We start from the raw sequence: 19110 nt of genomic DNA on the forward strand, positions 1-19110 counted from the left end.
CCCTCTTAACCCATGTAACGTTTGCTAGGTTACCCATAATTTCCCACCAATTTGTAGTGGGATCAGGTGGACTGAGGTGGGATGCCTGCGAGCAGTCACACCTGCAGCCTGAGCACAAGCTGAGACACATCCAGTGATGAAATCCGGATGGTTACAAAGCAAACATGTCATGAACATTGATAGACTTGTTAATGAACAATTTGTTAGTTGTTCTCGCAATGTTTTATGACACAGGTAGTATCATGACAAGCCATCCACCTCAATTGTAGAATTGTAACAAGCCACTCACCAAAATTGTGTTAGTAGCAATATATAGACATGATGAAACATCATAACCATTTCTCGCTATGGTAACCAGGAAGCTTCAAAGTGGTCATAAAACATAAAACATTGGAATCCACCTCAATTGGAGCCCACATCAACACCCCTTTTGGATAAGAATTCCTTTGCCTCCACAATATCCTGCATAGTAGGTCGAGCAGAAATAATTACAAATGGGAAAAGCAAAAATGTAATTATACAGAAACCTTAAAAGTTTCAAAATTTGGTGGCTTGGTTTTCTTTGTAGTGACCATTATGAAAAGCCATACAATCATACACATAAGGCAGAAAGAAACTTATGATCTCTTCCCCATAATACCTTGAATCTCATTATGCCAGCAGAAAACCAAAAGAAAAGAATGTATAATATACAATACAAGTGTATAACTAAACAGGAAGGGACCTAGCATGATTTTTTGAGCTGAAAGAACCTAGGATGTGTATATTCTAGCGACTATTAGTTCTTAACATGGCACTGAGATTGCGCAGACAAAAAAACTGAGAATTAGGATACTAGAACAACATCCTCTACCTGTTGTAGACTTGTAGTAGTATGGCTTCTTGAGGACAAGCGGGAAAGAACATGAGCCCATACCTAACCATAAAAAGGCCGTAGCATCCAAGCGCCACTATCAAGTAGTACTAGATTGAAAGCTACAACAGAAGTCACAAGCAAGCATCTTAATCGAAAGACAGTGTCTTAACATCAATACATTAGCAAGTGAAAGAATTGATGGCAGTCACCAGCCAAGTATAACTGCGAGGAACAGTCGAGGTTTCAAGGAGCGCAACCCAGATGGTCGAGATCGCCGCCAGCACCACGATGATCTTGAAGATGTGCTTCATCTAGGAAATGCAGTATTCGTCTGCCATCAACCAAAAGAGAGAATTAGTGCCTAAAATGCACCGATGCGGATACGCTGCTTACATCTTTAAACCAAAACATTTGCTCATCTAGGAAAAAAAACTGCAGTTTGCAAACATTTGCCGCTACAAGCATTATCAGCAAAATCCTTTCAAATATAAACTTGAACATGCACTGTTAAAAGCATGCAGCAGGCAGTCGTCAAGAAATAGTCATCATTATATTCTCACAATATGCAATCTACAGCAAGTATTCATTCGTTACAAAAATCAAGAGGAAGGAGGGGAGGAAGGAGTGGTGGCTACCTGCCTATGGACCGGTCGGCCGCGTAGCTCCGAGCGGCAGCGTTGCTGGGTTTGGAGCGGCTGCTCGACGGAGGGAGGCGTTGATGGGCTACTGTACCGGCGGCGGGGCAGCGGAGGCTTTGGCCGGCTGCGGCGCCGCGGCGGAGGGCCCGCAGCAGCTAGGAACCCTAGGGACATGTTCACTCTTGGAGCAGACGTGGTGGAAAAATTGCTGATGTACAATCGTTCATTATTTTCTGACTCGTTCGTGCATCCATGATCCATCTTTTTTTTCAAAGTAATACATGTCTCATTCATATACTCCTTTCATTTCATAATGTAGTGCGTTCTCGTATTTCAAGATTTAAGTTTGACTGTAAACTTAACTGCAACGGGAGCATTTAAAAAAAAAATCCTGTGTTCTATTAGTAACTTTTCTCTAGAATGCTACTGATTTTATCATGATATTCCAGTAAAGTTAGTAACAAAATCTGAAAAACCCACAGCCACGGAGCAATGATAATAAATGCTTGTTTTCTGAATATTGTTTTTTTAATTCTTATATTTCCTGAAAACTTTTGTTGAATGTTCTTGTTTTTTCCCTAAATTCCCTAGAATATGCAGTCAACAAAACAACGCTTGTATACCTCATGTTTGTAAGCCCAGTTGACTAAAATAAAATAAACTGGTTTAATGCAGGACTGCCATGGTTTTCAAAAACTGGAACTATGGCACTTAATATCTATGCTAGACCATGAAAACAAATTTAGCACAGAATGAGAAGAAAAAGATAACACAATGCCTTATCATCTTACAACAATCTGAAAAGAGAAATTCTGTTACACTGCTGGAAAGCATCAAAACCTTGCAGGAAAGAAAAGAACAACATCAAAACCAATAGAATGATTTTACAACAGATCAGCGGTGCATCTTCATGTAGTTTCATGTTAAATGTACTAACTCCGTTGACTATGACTAGGGAAGCGCCAATAGAGCACTTCCTGTGCGTTTTGTTTCCTGGGTGACCCACTGTTGATCTCCCACAAAAGTATTATTCTGGCCAATGGATCAAGTTATTTTCTCAGCAATTATACCTGCACAAAAATAGAATATGATCAGTACTGAGGAAGTATATCTATACTAATATAAAAAGAGCGAGTTGCAGAGCAGAGATCCAACGAATCTCATCCGTTCAACCGCATCTATCTAGCGGTCTTCGTCGCTCCAGTGTTTCAGTGTTGAACTTGTTTAACACCCTTCACTAATTAATATCATGCCTAATATCAACGTCAACGCTAACCAAGTAATTATATCCTATCCAATATATTAACATGTACTCCCTCCATTCCACAATGTAAGACGTTTTTGCAAGCTAACATAACTTGCAAAAAATGTATTACATTGTGGGACAGAGGAAGTAATTTATATCTTGCCTAATATTAGTATGCAATATAATTAATATATTGCCTAATAATAACAAGCATTGCACGTACATAATTACTAGTGGAGTTAAGTTATCGACTTGTGGTTCCTAGCTTCCTATAAACAATTCCCCGGCCTATTATTATATGCATAAACCAATTTTAAAGAAACTGTAAGTATAAACTTATCTTGATGTATAACTGCTAACTAACTCTGCATTACTCATTTCATTGTAGAGTAAAATATGTGAAACTCACAAGTGTCCATGTGTCAATTATTAGATCAGGAATAATAAAGGACAGACCCAGTGCTAGAAGCTCCCCGACCAGGTAGGGTCTGGGGAAGGATTATACAAGGCAAGCCTTACCACTGCACAGCACAATGCAGGGAGGCAAACCCGGAACCTCGTGGCACAAATGGGGAGTACTTCAACACTGCACCAGGCCCGGAACAATATGAAGCAGAAAACATATATACCAGAAACCTTAAAATGCATCATTTTAAACATCATTGGAACTCTTTACATTTTGGATTTCTAGATGCTTAAATCAACTATAAGGTTAATTTTACAAGAAATGTTTGTTTTACTGAGTCACACTGGGACGACAAATTTCAAAACACAAGGTACACGTACATCATAAAAGGAAGCAATTCAATATAGCGACCACCATGAAGTCAATAAAAGAAAGTGCTTACCTTGAACATTTCACCGAAAAGTCCTTCCAGAGGATTCTGTTGCCGTACACCATAAAATTTTGCAGCTATTTCATCCAATAACTGCAAAGCGTAGCCATACCATCATGAGGTCTATTTCGGTTTGCATTCCCCTTTTTTTTTGTAAGAACAGGTAGTCTCCAGCATTAAGCAACAACATGACTTTGGGTTTTCCGCCTTTTTTTTTTATTAAGATGGCAATGAAATCTAACAAACATTTTGTAACAAGTGGTCCGTTCTGAGCAATTCATCGATCTTCAGATGGAAAGCTGGTGAACAAGGCCCGAAAGTTTGTGGAGATATGTTATGTTGAACATGTCTCACAGCGATTTCCAAATTATCTAAAAACATCTATCATGGATTCACATTGTTTCGTAACAATATAATAATTTTTGAAAAATATAACTCGTCTTATAGAGCTATAAAATTCCGATAGTGGGCCATACCTCCTCAAATACAGTGTCTCGATCTGTACTTGTCCTATATTTTTGTCGAAGTGTCCTAAAAAGAGTGTAAGCGTCTCTTTCAAGCCTGTAAACAACATCTGGTTAGTAATGCCCATAAGGCCATAACAAAAGAAAAGAATGATAAAATAGCTCATTATTTCACGTATAAGATCGGAAAAGAAAGTTGATCTTGATTTGCACATGGTTACAAATCAAGTACGTGAGAAACTGTCAAAATATGATATCAGTCGTTTGTGGTAAGGCAGGAGCATTCGCAATACCTACAGACAGTAATTTTATCTTTCTAGCGATAGAAGTATAAACACATCTGTAGCTAACGTTTGAGAACTATCATTCTAAATTGCAGCATTATTTCACAAAATTCGCATGCAGAGTATGAGAACATTGTGGAACAAACATGCAGATGAACAAACATGCAAGCCACAAAATATGAGAGACTCACGTTTGGAGAAGATACTTGATAAACTCAATTAAATTTGTTTTTGGAAATTCCAAGTCAGCAGACTTTAGCTGCTCCTTCATCCCATCCATAAGTAAATTTGCGTCTCTGAGATTCCCTAGTGATAGATACCTTAAAGAAATAACAACAAATTAGAAAACCCGACATCTCCATCCACAAAATCCCAGTAAAATTTTATCCCAACAATGAGACGATTTACTTTACGGTGTTAAGTGTTCTTTTCTATGCATTTCAGTGTGATCACATGGAGGATATTGCATTGAGGCAGTTTATCATATTGCAAGCGTCCCTAGCACACTACTAACTGACATGTATCTATCATTGTGAATGGAACAAACACTACACAATTCCTTCACATCGGTTTCTGCAGTGCAAAGTGCACCCATTTTCAGTGGTATCAGGTTTTCCTCTCATGCAACTTACAAGGGATGATCTCTCATGTCATGACCATGGGTCATGGTTCCAAATAAAGATAAAGATTATCTTGTAAGCAAACTGAAGACATACTAGTTTGGTATTTGTATTGAACTATAGTCATTGACACTTTTTTGGAAGGGACATTACAAATTGCTTGGGCAAGACCCACCTATATAATGGGCTGCCGCATTCCTGTTTTCAATTAAGCAAACATTAGAAATTGCTTGGGCGAGACCCATCTACCAATTGCTTCTCCTCTATACCAACTATCCTCCACTACATTAGTCCTTAGCACATATAACATCTCCAGAGCAAACAAGAAAGAAAGGAATGAAATCTTACATTAGGACACCGCGTGCAATTGCAGTATCATCTTCACCAGGGTAGCACTGTACAGTAATAAGGAAGAAAAAAGATCAATACTATACCACACACTGTCAAGAGCATATATGAATGCATTTAATACCTAACAAAAGTTGGGCATAAATAATGAACTCGGATTCAACCCACGAACAGATTGGGTATAAGACTGAGTGATTTAACAAGCTTGTGCTTGTGTTCTGTTTCTATATTTTCATATTTTGACAAAGGATGACCTACAACCCATACATTAGTAAACCCATTGTACAAAGCAAATTATTGCGGAGAACATGGATTTACTAATCATATCAAGCAATTGCTAGCTATACTAAGCAGCATTAAGGAAACCATCAGTTTTTCAATCCTCAACTGTAAGTTTGATTTTCAAACTGATTCTCCGAAACTGTTTAATTTGGATCATATATTATGCCATGTAAATCCCATTTGTTGGTTCGGCTGCTTTGACCTCCATTTCACGCTTAGATGGATGCCAGCATGGAAACCAGCAAGCAGGTAAAACCTTTAAAAGGTTGTGTGGTTACAACATCTCTCCGACACATTCACTTTTATTTCTCCTTCCCAGCAATCTAAACAGAGGGGGCATGACCAGGAGCTCGTTGGCATGGAGGTGGATGAAGAAAAGGAATTATTTGGAGACCGATAGAAGGCCCTCTACACACATGGCATCCATGTGAATGGCAATGAAATGAATTATTTCGCATAGGTGCCCCAACAGTAAAAAAAACATATAAAACCAAGCAGAGGGTATATTCACGGTATGGGAAAAGGAGGGTTCAAGTTAAAACGGCTTTGGAGAATGACGTGGAAAATAAACTCGGACAATAGCTTGAAAGTGACCTTATTGTATGTGAAAGACGTTGGAAATATTTCAGTAGGGTAAACTTTTGTTATCTCTCAGAGAAACAAATATATATCATTCAAACAGAATTCGGTAATTACCAAGCATCATTTGTAATACCTACTGTTTAGAACAACCATTACCTTGCCCATAAAGTTTACCAGCATAGAAGCAAATTTTTTAGGATCGTTCCCGCGCACAAAATGACTTGCTACTTTAGTCATGTCCTGCAATCAAGGTCACTAGAGGGTCAATGACAAATAAAAACTATAGCTCTACAATGCTCTTTCACTTTCAGTTCCTTAATGCAAGGCATTCTAGCTTTCAATTTACTGCATGCATGCCATCCTACAACTTAGAGATAGACTTGCATCATCTAGGACTAGAGTAACACACATCGTCTAAGAGCAAATAAATGACCTGGTGAAGAGGATTAATACAATCTTTCCTAGGCATGCCTTGGTTGACATGCAAATTCCTCAAATGTTGCAATTCAGGAATGTAGAGAACAGAAGATATCCACAGTAAGACAGAGAATCATGACAGTACCGTTTCTGGAGATTCAGAATAAATGTATTCACCCAACATAACATGCAGATCAGGAGATCCATTTCTTGATGTCCCAAACTCAGCAGACCACCTTAATAGCAGGATGATACATTATTAGTGCATAACAGCCAGAAAAGGAAGAAGAAAAACACCTCCTCTGGCAAGAGAGTAAACAAAATACATATGTCTCATGGCAACCGGCATCCAGAGTTTTGGACGCACTGAGAGAAAATCGAAAGGAATCAGATGTTCAGAACGATGCATGTTCCTATCATGTTAAGCTCATTAGTCATTAATGCTCAAAACCGGAATTAATAACTACAGGTCAAGTTATCCGTGCTGTTCAACAATTTTGATGTATTAGACTACTGGATATATTTCCACTGAAAAATACTGCTGGTCTGGATGAAGTTCGATGCTTGGATGGACAGCACTTTGATTTACTTGGATTTATTGAAATCAATATACCTTACCTGAGAGCTGCTCTTAGAAATGATGAACAACCTTCAGAACGAACTTTTGCAGCAGAAATAGCTTCGGATAATTTCTGCCCATCATCGTCATAATCATCTCCAAGGAAATGGGGCATATTTATCCTGGGGAACGCCTCGTATATCTTTCTGACACGATCTATAGTTGATGCAATACAGTTACAATCACTGAAGTGACATTTAACGCCCAAATTACAAGTTTACAACATGACGGCATTTAAAAATTACAAAAGAAAAAGAGAGAGAATGCTTCACTCAGCTGATTTAGAGACACAAAAGGAAGAAATATTATTTCTGAATGCAAACTAGTGACACCGTCGATATGATAGGAGGATTACAAACAACGCACTACAAATATGTCCCAAAAATCAAATGTAAAACAATAAACTTACCAAAAGTTTGTTCATTATAAGGAAATTGCCCTTTGACAAGAGTGTCCACGAACAGCACAGCGAGTTCAGCACCACAAGTTACCTGAAATTGGTAATAACCACTAAAGTAAAATCTAGCTCTTTGACCAATAAGAGAGAAAAGAAATAATTGAAGTAGTATATATTTAGTTAATCTAAATACTTTATAGACCACAAGTACAACATATTAGAATAGTAACCTATTACCCCCCACACACACGCAAATCCAGCAACATATTAGAATGGTTCCTCAAGGCTCTACCTACTACTACAGAGAAATGGTATGGAGGGAGAAAATCCATGCTTAAAATAACCAAGACAGCTTTCAGGTTATTTTTTGCTTCTTGTATAGCCTCTGGATTTGAAAAGGGAACATGAGCAGTTGGGTACTATCATAGAGGAAAAGATGAATTAATAAACATCTTTGGACAACTGTTAGCAGAAGCCAATAAGGCAAAGAGTTAACCTGTCCATGCTTCAACTGGACTGTGGCTCCTGACTGAAGGATGTCCAAGCCTTCCGAATACCTTTGGCAAGTAATGTATCTGCATGTAATGACCAAAAAACAAGTCAAAACAGCGACTTGATGTTCGGTCCTTTATCAACAGACACAAGCACGAAATTACTTCTGTTGATTTTTAACACAATATGTATCCTGAAGCTAACGTTATGTGGTTACTCTGTGGAATACTCATTTTGCACTCAGCCTAAAACATACATGCACATTCTGTGAGAATAACAATGGCCATTGTCATCTCGAACATAAGTCTAGTATTCATATTAGGATTATATCCACATGCAAAGATCCTGGTCATTTTAAGATTATATTAGTATTCATACCTTGATTTTCTACCAGTATGTCCTGGCATGAGCTTATTTTAAGATGTTGCATCTGTTGCCAGTTTGCCATAGTTACGCAACAACTAAGCACAACAATGATGTCTCACACTGAACTCATATAGTTAATCCAATGACGTCTCACATTGAACTCATATAATTGATCTAGTCAATGTAACGTGAAAAGGTACTGGCTGGTTTCTGTTGAAATGTATTAATAATATGTGCAAGACTGTGCAATATGGTTGAAACTTTAAATGGTGAAAGGCTGAAGGCCCGAAGGGAGCCAGCTACCCTTGCTTCCGTTAAATTGGATACCTTGCACTGGTAGATTTGAACATTTGTTGGGCCTCGTAGTAACTTCCCCCTTCCACCATCTTCTCAAATCTTTCGATTGTCTGAAAAACACAACGCATGATTAGGAAAAAAATGATGAGAAATTAACTTACAAGCAGGCCCTGTGCAGCCAAGCGATTCCACCGAACTAATTTCACCCTCTCGTGTAACCGATTAATTGAACACGGATCGCTGCTTGAACCCTAATTCGAACAGATTATACAACGGGAGAGGCAGCTCCTCCGCGGGCACGGGTGAGGCGCTGCAAACCGAGATCCGATCCGCGAATCGCTCAACGCGCCCGCACGCTCTCGTCGCAATGCGAGCACGCATACACAGACACGGGCGCGCACGAGTACGGGCGGAAGCAGAGGGGGGCGGGGAACGGGGAGGCGGGGGGGGATCCCTCACCTTCTGTGGAGGCGGCAGGTCGCGGCGCGAGGCCGACCTCATGTTCAGGCTCAGGGACCGAGACATGGCTCTCCGGCGAGCACGGCGGCGTCGGCGGTGATCGGAATCGCGGCGTCCGCTACAGGAATTCCGCCTCGGAGACGAGCTGGGCCTCCGGCGTCAGGACAGAACAGGGGATTTGGGCGGGTGGGCGGGCGCTTATCGTGCTGGCGCGAATCTTAAAGCGCTTCTCCGTGTTGCGCTCCCGTTTGGTCTTCGAACCCAATCCGGAATTAACTCGTTTGGTTTCTCTGGGTTATTAGACTTCTCCGTTTTACATGTGCCAAATTCTGGGAAAGGAGGGAAAAAAAAACATAGGGATGCCTAGGAAGATGGAATAAATTTGCTCATGTGTGACCCTTTCTTTTTTTTCTACTGGATTCATGTGTGACCCTCACGCACATTTAGGGCTGCAATTTTATTTTATTTTTTGAAAGGCTTGAGGTTGACTCGTTTTGGTCTTCCCTCAAGATTGACCCGAAAGGAAATGAGTTGAATATAATAGTTCCGTCAAGGAATGATAATTATGTCTTGAACTATGCTTGATTTTAACTCGAAGCTCGATATAATATAATTGTGTTATAAATATGATAATTCCTCCACCTCTTGCTCCTTCCCTCCCTGCGATGGCCTTCCTCCCTGTGCTAGCCCGCTTTGTCCTCGGTGGCTCGAGTCGTGGAGGTCTCCGTTGTTGGATCTCGTCCTGGTGACCTTCCCGTGAATTGGGGCCTCCTCTTGCCGTCGACCGGACCGGGTGCATGTGTAGCCGCTGCTTGCTGCCACTCCGTCCGGTGAGTTGTTCCACGCGGGGAGCAGTCGGATCTGGGGCTTGGCGCATGGGTCTGCATGGAGGAGTTTGTTCATGGGTGGGGTTTCTGAGTGGTGCTCGTTGCGGTGGCTGGGGCGACCGGCCTCGTGCAGAGCTGCTCGTTTTCTTCGGAGGCGGTGAGTGTGCTTTCCTGGATCTGGGGCGGTGGCCCTAATGGTGGTTTGGCCCTAGCAATCTTGGTCAGCCATGGCGTCTTTCTGTCAGACGTCGACCTCTTCGATCTAGCCGTTGACGCGTTTCGGTCTTCTCCATCGCAGATCTATACATATTGGCGTATGTCGCCCCTGGATATCTAGATCGGAAAGGCTCCGGTCATGCGCGCTCATATCATCAGCCATCACGGCTTTAAATGGCTCAACGCAAAGCTTCGCTTTCTTATTGGAGTCATCAGACATGTCTAAGTCAAGATTTTCAAGGCACTGGTAGAGGTGGAGAAAGTCATGGTGGTTGCGGTTAGAGTTCTTGAAGCGTTGGCGGATAGGTGTACTGGATGCGATGAAGATTGTGTGCTAGGTGTTTGGTGACTTGCAACAGGAGCCTCGACAAGCGGGGGCGACAACACTAGAGGGCTGCAATTTCGGTGGTGCTCCTCAAGTACCGACTCTCGATTCCTAGGGTGAAAATCCAAGGCCCGACCTTCATTGGTTGTACCTGGCAATGGCCTTGTTGAAGGCATTGCTTTTTTGGATGATCTCGGATTTTCTCGAGGGTGAAAACTCAAGATCTTCAACCGGGCAACGACAACTCTTATGCATTGTTTCCTTCTTGGAGGCGTTGTTTTTGGATAATCTTTTTTATAAGTCAGGTGTTATCTTTGGTGGTGGTTAGAGTGTTGTTGCTAGTGACTGATCACTATGACGGGACTTTTATTGGATGTTTGTATCTTTAATGTCTTTGAACATCTTATTGGTACACGGGTCAGGTGTAATTGGTATCTTCGCGATATTAATATATACCTAGTTTCGAAAATATTGTGTATGATCTTTCACTATTTACCTACTAGCAAACAAGAAAACATTTCTTAAGCTTGAAGAAGATTTAGAGCATGCAATGTGGTCAGCCATGTGCTCAATATCATGTTATCTTGGAAAAGCCACGACGCGGTGCTCCTTGATCCTCCTCTCACGTCTCCCCCGCGAGGCGACGGGGGGCAACCCTAAATCCCACAGGTCTTCGTCCCCTCTCCCCTCCTCCTCCCTTGTTGTCGCCAGCGGCGGCAGGGCCTCGTGGTCGTCCTGTTCGGGCGGTACTGGCATGGGTCGGTGCCAAGGGTCGGAGCGTGGAGTTGTTCCTAGTGACACGGTTGTTCGGTGGACAGAGGTGGAGCTATGTCACCTCTACTCCCTCGCAGTGGGTGTCCAGGTGGTGGGGCGTGCTTGGCTCTCCAGGATTGGCGGCGGCATAGCCAAATCTTTGGCCTGCCAACATGGACGAATCTGGCGCCAGGCAGCGCAGGTTGTAGTGTCGCAGCAACGACAGGTCGATGGGCGGGCTAGCCGGCCTCTAGGTGCTCCGACGGCTGGGCGGCTGCGGGGAGCGCGGACAGGCTCCCTAGGAGCTTTCTTGGTGGTTGGCGGCGGACCTTGTGGTTTTCCTTGTCGGTGGATGGGTATGTGTTGGTGGCCTTGCGTGGAGCTGTGTCGGCTGTCGAGGTGGGGCGACACAGGGGGTGTACGATGGGGAGGTAGGTTGGAGGGATGGGAAGGGCCAACTAGCTCGAGCCAAACGTCGCTGGCATGGGTGTGTGTCAGTCGTGGATGAGTCCTCTCGCCCTCCTCCCCATCCCCACGACTATGTGCGGGTTGCTGCAGCTCCGACATTGAAGCGAGACATATGCTGCAATTTTGGTGATCAGGTATGTCCTTTGAACCAAAACCGGTCACTTTGGTTGGTCTTGGGGGTGTCTGGGTGAAGGGCAGTGGGAGACGAGACATTCGTGGGCGGAGGCGCGGAGCATGCGTCTCAGGTGCGAGTGCGCAGCCATGACCACACAGGTGGTTTGGTTGCGGTTGGTTGGTGGAGCTAAGGTGCGTGAAGGGTGTCAGCACCGGGGTACACCACTTGCTCAGGGGCCAATGGTGGCGACGTTCGTGGACGTCGTATCCTTCATGAAGGTTCCGTCGTGGTCTTCCGACTCCTTCGTGATGCTCCGGATGAAAACTTGATCTTTGGGATCAGATGGTGGTGGCTACACATGGTCGTTCCCTTCTAGAGGCACCGTCTTTGAGTCCTTATTCCGTCGGTATCTGCCTCGCCTCTCCTCGGATGATTGCTCGTGATTGAGACCTCTGTTGGCTCCAAGTGATTCATGTTATTTGGTAGACGCCGGGGTGGTGTGGCGGTGCTCGACACTTTTGTATCTTGCCTTGGGTGTGTGTTGTGTGCGTGTTAGCGTGTGTTTGTATCGGTATACTTGTAAGGTCGCTGCTTTATATATAAAACGGGGCGAAATACTTTTTCGATATATCATGTTATCTTTGAGAAAAGTTTTAGAGAAGACACACCTTCGTTTTCTTCTTTTGCTAGTTCATCCACAAACTCTTGCTATTAAATATCATGCTATTAAATGCAGTTGAGAAAGAATAAGTCAAGCCTTGAAATAATTTACATTAGAATCGTTTTTATTGGAATGATATTTATAGTGGTTTCTTATATGGTGTTATGGCATATTGATGACCCACAAGTATAGGGGATCTATCGTAGTCCTTTCGATAAGTAAGAGTGTCGAACCCAATGAGGAGCAAAAGGATCTGACAAGTGGTTTTCAGCAAGGTATTCTCTGCAAGCATTGATATTATCGGTACATATAGTTGTGTGGTAAGATGATTCGCAGCAAGTAGCGAGTAACAAAAGTAACAACGATGTAGCAAAGTGGCCCAATCCCTTTTGTAGCAAGGGACAAGTCTGGACAAACTCTTATAGTAGGTAAAGCGCTCCCGAGGACACACATGAATTTTTGTCAAGCTAGTTTTCATCATGTTCATATGATTCGCGTTCGCTACTTTGATAGTTTGATATGTGGGTGGACCGGTGCTTGGGTGTTGCCCTTACTTGGAAAAACCTCCCACTTATGATTAACTCCTCTCGCAAGCATCCGCAACTACGAAATAATAATTAAGACAAAGTCTAACCATAGCATTAAACTAGTGGATCCAAATCAGCCCCTTACGAAGCAACGCATAAACTAGGGTTTAAGCTTATGTCGCTCTAGCAACCCATCATGTACTTACTACTTCCCAATGCCTTCCTCTAGGCCCAAATAATGGTGAAGTGTTATGTAGTCGACGTTCACATAACACCACTAGAGGAAAAACAACATACAACGCATCAAAATATCGAACGAATACCAAATTCACATGACTACTTATAGCATGACTTATCCCATGTCCTCAGGAACAAAAGTAACTACTCACAAAGCATAATAATATTCATGACCAGAGAGGTATTGAATAGCATCAAGGATCTGAACATATAACCTTCCACCGAGTAATCCAACTAGCATCAACTACAAAGAGTAATTAACACTACTAGCAACCTTACAGGTACCAATCGGAGTCGCGACATGGAGATTGGTTACAAGAGATGAACTAGGGTTTGGAGATGTGATGGTGTTGATGAAGATGTTGATGGTGATGAGTCCCCTCCGATGATAGGAGTGTTGGTGATGACGATTGCGATGATTTCTCCCTCCGGGAGGGAAGTTTCCCCAGCAGGAGGACCCTGTCGGATCTCTAGATTGGTTCTGCTCAAGTTCCGCCTCGTGGCGGCGGTGATTCCTCCCGAAAGCCTCCTCTTGATTTTTTCTGGAACAAAACCCTCCTTATAGCAAAAGAGGGGGGCCAGAGGGCCAACAGGGAGCCCACAAGCCCCCTAGGCGCGACCAGGGGGGTAGGCCACGCCTAGCAGGCTTGTGGCCTCCTGCTCACTCCCCTCTGGTACTTCTTCGGCCCAGTATTTTTTATAAATTCCAAAATAAATCCTCGTTGATTTTCACGGCTTTTGGAGTTGCGCAGAATAGGTATCTCAAACTTGCTCCTTTTTCAGGCTAGAATTCCAGCTGCCGGCATTCTCCCTCTTCATGTAAACCTTGCAAAATAAGAGAGAAAAGGCATAAGTATTGTACCATGAAGTGTAATAGCAGCCCATAAATCGATAAATATCAACATGAAAGCATGATGCAAAATGGACGTATCAACTCCCCCAAGCTTAGACTTCGCTTGTCCTCAAGCGGAAACCGAGATCAATAAATATGCCCACATGTTTAGAGAGAGGTGTCGACAAAACAAGATATGGACATGCAGGCATCATGATCATAATCAGAACAACAATATCATCATATAATCTCACATGCTAAAGTGACAATTCCTTCACAAAGTAAAGTATGGATCAAGAACCTTATTGAGAATTAACAACCAATAGCCTTTAGTCACTGAAGCAATTGCAATTTATCATAACATCGTAAAAAGTCAAATAAGAGCTTGTAAAGCAAATCCACATACTCAATAATCTTTTCGTCTTCTACAATTGCTACAACTCACGTGGGACTCATGAGATCAAAGTTTCAGTCGGACACAGAGAAAGATAGGGGCTTATAGTTTCGCCTCCCAACTATTTACCTCAAGGGTAATGTCAACAATAATAATTCATGAATACTTACTTCCAAGTTGACATATTAATATAGATCTTTCCCTAGCATATGACGTTAGCCAAGAAAAAGGCGAAATAAGGAATTGGTGTAGATCACCATGACTCTTTCAAGGGCAAAAAGTAAAGGTACAAGATAGGCCCTTCGCAGAGGGAAGCAGAGGTTGTCATGTGCTTTTGAGGTTTGGATGTGTGTCCTCTTAGTGTGAAGGAACGTCACTTTATATTGCCTCCTCCGATAAAGAACTTTATTATGCAGTCCGTCGCTTTTATGTCTTCCTCATCACAGGTTCGTACAAAGCTTATTTTCCACACACTAATAGATCATAACTAATTAGGGAGCATTTTTTATTGCTTGCACCGATGACAACTTACTTGAGGGATCTTCTTCAATCCAAAGGTAGGTATGGTGGACTCTCAAGGCAAAACTGGGTTGAAGGTTTATGGATGCACAAGTAGTATCTCTACTTGGTGCGGGAGTTTTGGCTGATATGGGTGGAAGCAATCGTCACATGCTAAGGGATCTCTAGTCATATAATCATTGTTCGGAACCAAGCAGGCATAATTCATTATGTTGTCTTCCTTGTCCAACATCTACTTCTAAGCATGTAATAGTTTAGTGAGTGTTCACAATCATAGATGGTGTCCAAGATGATATACTTATATGTGAACCTCTCCTTCTTTATTACTTCCTATTAATTGCAACAATGACCAAGGTCTATGTTTGTCCACCCACAACAAGTTTCAATCATCATTCTTTTTATATGTGAAGCCATCACTTTCCATAAAATCATTACATGACCTTTCATGCTTTTGTTCTTTTATCATTCTTTTCTTTCAGATCATGGCATGAAGCAAGGCCCTTAACTAAGACACTCTTTATTATATAGCTCATGAGCTCGAATACATCGGGGGTGACACAAAGCAAAACTCAAGCCTAAAACACTAAGAACTTAATTCTACTAGAGAAAGATAAAACCAAAAAGGATCGAACTAAGAAAAGGTAAAGGCAAAAGATGTGATGGTGATACGATACCGGGGCAACTCCCCCAAGCTTGGCACAAGCCAAGGGGGTTGCCCATACCCATGCTTAGTTGTCTTCCTTTGGAGGTGATGGTGGTGGAGTTGTTGCAACATGGGGTTGATCCTCCGTCTTCCAAGACATAGGTGCTCCGTCATGGAAAGATGACCGAGTCTCCGGAATCCTCAAATCTGCAGCCAACCGTATTGATTTAAATCTATACTCATACTCACAATTTTGGTTCTGCAGGTCATAGATCTGGGCTTGGAGGTGATCAATTCTGTCATAGAGCCTGGAGAGGTGCTTCCCGATGTCATTGACATCGATCTTGTTCTTGTTGGTGAACTCCGTGATCACCATGTGGTTGGCGTTGAGTCTACGCTCCACCATCCCTTGGCACTTGAAGGCTTGTTGCTCCATTGCTTCGAGCCTCGCCTCCACGCTTCCGGTCTTCTTGGGCCCCTCAACATCACGGATGTGCAACATCCCCTCACGCATCTCGATAGATTGAGGGTGTTGCAGCACTCCTGCGAGGTAGGGATTGATGACCTTCTCGAATATCTTGTCCTTCAGAGCTTTTCGGGACGCCATAGCGATCTAGATCTGCAGCAGAAACAGGCTCAAAATGAAAACAGAGGAAATTTGCTTGATACGAGGGTCAGACCTTTCGGGAGAATATATAATGATTTTTTCCGACCAGAAGGAGTACTCAACAAGAAAACGGAGCCCGGGAGGCACACGGGGTGGTCACAAGCCCCCCAGGCGCGACCAGGGGGTGGCCCGCGCCTGGCAGGCTTGTCGCCTCCCCGTGCACTTTCCGGACTACTTTTAATTTCTCTATTTTTCTAAAAATTCCAAAACGGAGAAAAATTCCTACTGGAAAAGTTTTGGAGTCGGTTTACTTACCGAATCACATAGCTCTTCGTTTTCGGAGTCTGAAACAGGCTGATAAATATCCCTTATGTACTCCTCCGGAGTTATGGTATTGATAATATTGCTTTCAACATTTATGGGAGTGATACGTCTCCGTCTTATCTACTTTTCCAAACTCTTTTGCCCTTGTTTTGGACTCTAATTTGCATGATTTGAATGGAACTAACCCGGACTAACGCTGTTTTCAGCAGAATTGCCATGGTGTTGTTTTTGTGCAGAAATTAAAGTTCTCAGAACGTCCTGAAAATTTACGGAGAATTTTTCTGGAAAATATGAAAAATACCTGCGCAAAGATTCACCGGAGGGGATGGGCCAGTGGGCCACAAGCCCTGTTGCCGCGGCCACCCCCTGGCCGCGGCAACCAAGCTTGTGGGGCCCACGTGGCTCTGCCGCCCCCAACTCCAGCTCTATAAATTCAGTTTCGCCCAGAAAAAAAATCAGAAGAGAAGATTTCGTCGCGTTTGCGATACGGAGGCGCCGCCACATCCTGTTCTTCATCTGGAGGACAGATCTGGAGTCCGTTTTGGGCTCCGGAGAGGGTAAATCGTCGCCATTGTCATCATCAACCTTCTTCCCTCTCCAATTCCATGAAGTTCTTCATCGTTCGTGAGTAATCTATTCGTAGGCTCGCTGGGCGGTGATGAGTAGGATGAGATCTATCATGTAATCGAGTTAGTTTTGACGGGGATTGATCCCTACTGTCCACTATGTTCTGAGATTGATGTTGCTACTACTTTGCCATGCTTAATGCTTGTCACTAGGGCCCGAGTGCCATGATTTCAGATCTGAAATTATTATGTTGTCACCAATATATGTGTGTTTTAGGTCCGATCTTGCAAGTTGTAGTTACCTACTATGTGTTATGACCCGGCAACCCTGGAGTGACAATAACCGGAACCACTCCCGGTGATGACCATAGTTTGAGGAGTTCATGTGTTCACCAAGTGCTAATGCGTTGTTCCAGTTCTTTATTAAAAGCAGAACCTTAATATCCTGTAGTATCCTTTTGGACTCCGCTGCCACGGGAGGGATGGACAATAGATGTCATGCAAGTTCTTTTCCCTAAGCACGTATGACTACACACGGAATGCATGCCAACATCACATTGACGAATGGGAGCTAGCCAAATATCTCTCCGTGTTATAATTGTTGCATGATGAATATCATCCAAACGAATCACCGACCCATTGCCTACGAGTTTGTCCCACTACTGCTATTACTTGTTTTGCTCTGCTGTTGTTACTGATGTTACTTGCTCTGCACTGTTGTTGTTACTATCGTTGCTACTTGCTACTGTTGTTACTACTGTCGCTTGCTCTGCTGCTACTTGCTACTGTTGCTACCTGCTACCGTTGTCACTACTGCTGTTCCTTGCCACTGTTGTTACTCGTTACACTGCTGCTACCTGCTACAATTTTGGTTCGCTCGTCGTTGACGGGAAAATACAATTTCCGTCAATGGGCAACTTCTGGCGCCATTGATACAACAGTTAGGAATAGTCTGCCGTCAACAGATCGTTTCTGACACCGTTGTTGTCATACTACTTTGTTGCTGATACTTTGCTTGCAGATATTAATCTTTCAGGTGTGGTTGAATCTGACACATTCAGCTGCTAATACTCGAGAGTATTCTCTCACCTCCTGGCTGGCATGCCAACAACTTTGGGTCGAATACTCTATCCTCGAAAACTGCCGCCAACCCACGCGCTAGTGGGCCATTGCAAGACAATTGCTAATTGTTGAGCAACTCGGAGCAGTTCTGGCTCTGTTGTCGCGAAGGCATCAAGTCAGAGACTCGTCAACAACATTCTTCTAGTGTCGTTGCCGGGGACTGCTAAGCAGCATTTTTCTGGCGCCGTTGCCGGGGATGTATTGCTATATTCTCTCAGTCACTTGGGATTTATATCTGCTGATCACTATGAAGAATATGAAGGATCCAAAAACCAAAGTCTTGCCCTCAACTACGAGGGGAGGTAAGGAACTGCCATCTAGCTCTGCACTTGATTCACCTTCAGTTATGAGTAAGTTTGCGACATCACCTCCTGCTAGAAATCTTGATATGTCGCATGTGCCTGATGATGCTATGCTTGATACTGCTAGAGATGCTATGCCTGATACTGCTAGAGATGCTATGCCTGATACTGCTAGAGATGCTATGCCTGATACTGCTTTGCCTGATGATGCTAGAGATGCTATTATGCCTGATGATGCTATGCTTGATACTGCTAGAGATACTACTTTGCCTAATGTGCCACTAGGGGTGTTCCTTGATGCTCATATTGCTAGAGTTACTGCCAATGCTCGTGATGCTTCTGAAACTGCCGATACTATTGAGATAGAACCTGCTTTTGCTCCTGCTAGATCTAGCTCTCCTAGATATGAATTGCCAGATATACCCGAGGGTTACGTTATGGAGGGAGAGATAGCTGAGGATTTTCTTGC

The 19110-nt window shown here is 43.1% G+C and overlaps 1 protein-coding gene and 1 long non-coding RNA gene across 4 annotated transcripts; both read right to left on the bottom strand.

The window, feature by feature from the left end:
* Positions 1-240: 240 nt before the first annotated feature.
* On the bottom strand, positions 241-1640 carry LOC123439452. Of its 2 annotated transcripts, XR_006630099.1 has the most exons (4): positions 1492-1640; positions 1066-1187; positions 854-975; positions 241-462 (listed from the first exon to the last, which is right to left on the bottom strand). It is a non-coding gene; the product is annotated as an uncharacterized LOC123439452 (long non-coding RNA). The 2 variants fall into 2 exon arrangements; XR_006630098.1 differs by having other exon boundaries at positions 854-1187.
* A 607-nt stretch (positions 1641-2247) lies between these two features.
* On the bottom strand, positions 2248-9391 carry LOC123442852 (protein GET4). Of its 2 annotated transcripts, XM_045119018.1 has the most exons (12): positions 9204-9391; positions 8775-8854; positions 8086-8164; positions 7602-7683; positions 7192-7348; positions 6719-6809; positions 6313-6396; positions 5293-5339; positions 4516-4644; positions 4053-4137; positions 3589-3669; positions 2248-2564 (listed from the first exon to the last, which is right to left on the bottom strand). In XM_045119018.1, the coding sequence occupies exons 1-12, from the start codon at positions 9267-9269 to the stop codon at positions 2559-2561; spliced, it is 987 nt and encodes a 328-aa protein (XP_044974953.1). In that variant the 5' UTR covers positions 9270-9391; the 3' UTR covers positions 2248-2558. The 2 variants fall into 2 exon arrangements, with proteins under 2 accessions (XP_044974953.1, XP_044974954.1); XM_045119019.1 differs by lacking the exon at positions 4516-4644 and having other exon boundaries at positions 9204-9382.
* Between the last annotated feature and the right edge of the window lie 9719 nt (positions 9392-19110).

This window comes from Hordeum vulgare, chromosome 3H (assembly GCF_904849725.1).
Source record: "Hordeum vulgare subsp. vulgare chromosome 3H, MorexV3_pseudomolecules_assembly, whole genome shotgun sequence".
NCBI lineage: Eukaryota > Viridiplantae > Streptophyta > Magnoliopsida > Poales > Poaceae > Hordeum > Hordeum vulgare.

Excerpts from the sequence above, each read along its gene's own strand:
- LOC123442852 (XM_045119018.1), bottom strand. The coding sequence starts at position 9,269 with ATGTCTCGGTCCCTGAGCCTGAACATGAGGTCGGCCTCGCGCCGCGAC. Across the intron at positions 7,684-8,085 it reads TCCAGTTGAAGCATGGACAG|GTAACTTGTGGTGCTGAACT; the intron begins GTTAACTCTTTG and ends TACCAATTTCAG. Across the intron at positions 6,810-7,191 it reads TTTCTAAGAGCAGCTCTCAG|GTGGTCTGCTGAGTTTGGGA; the intron begins GTAAGGTATATT and ends CCTGCTATTAAG.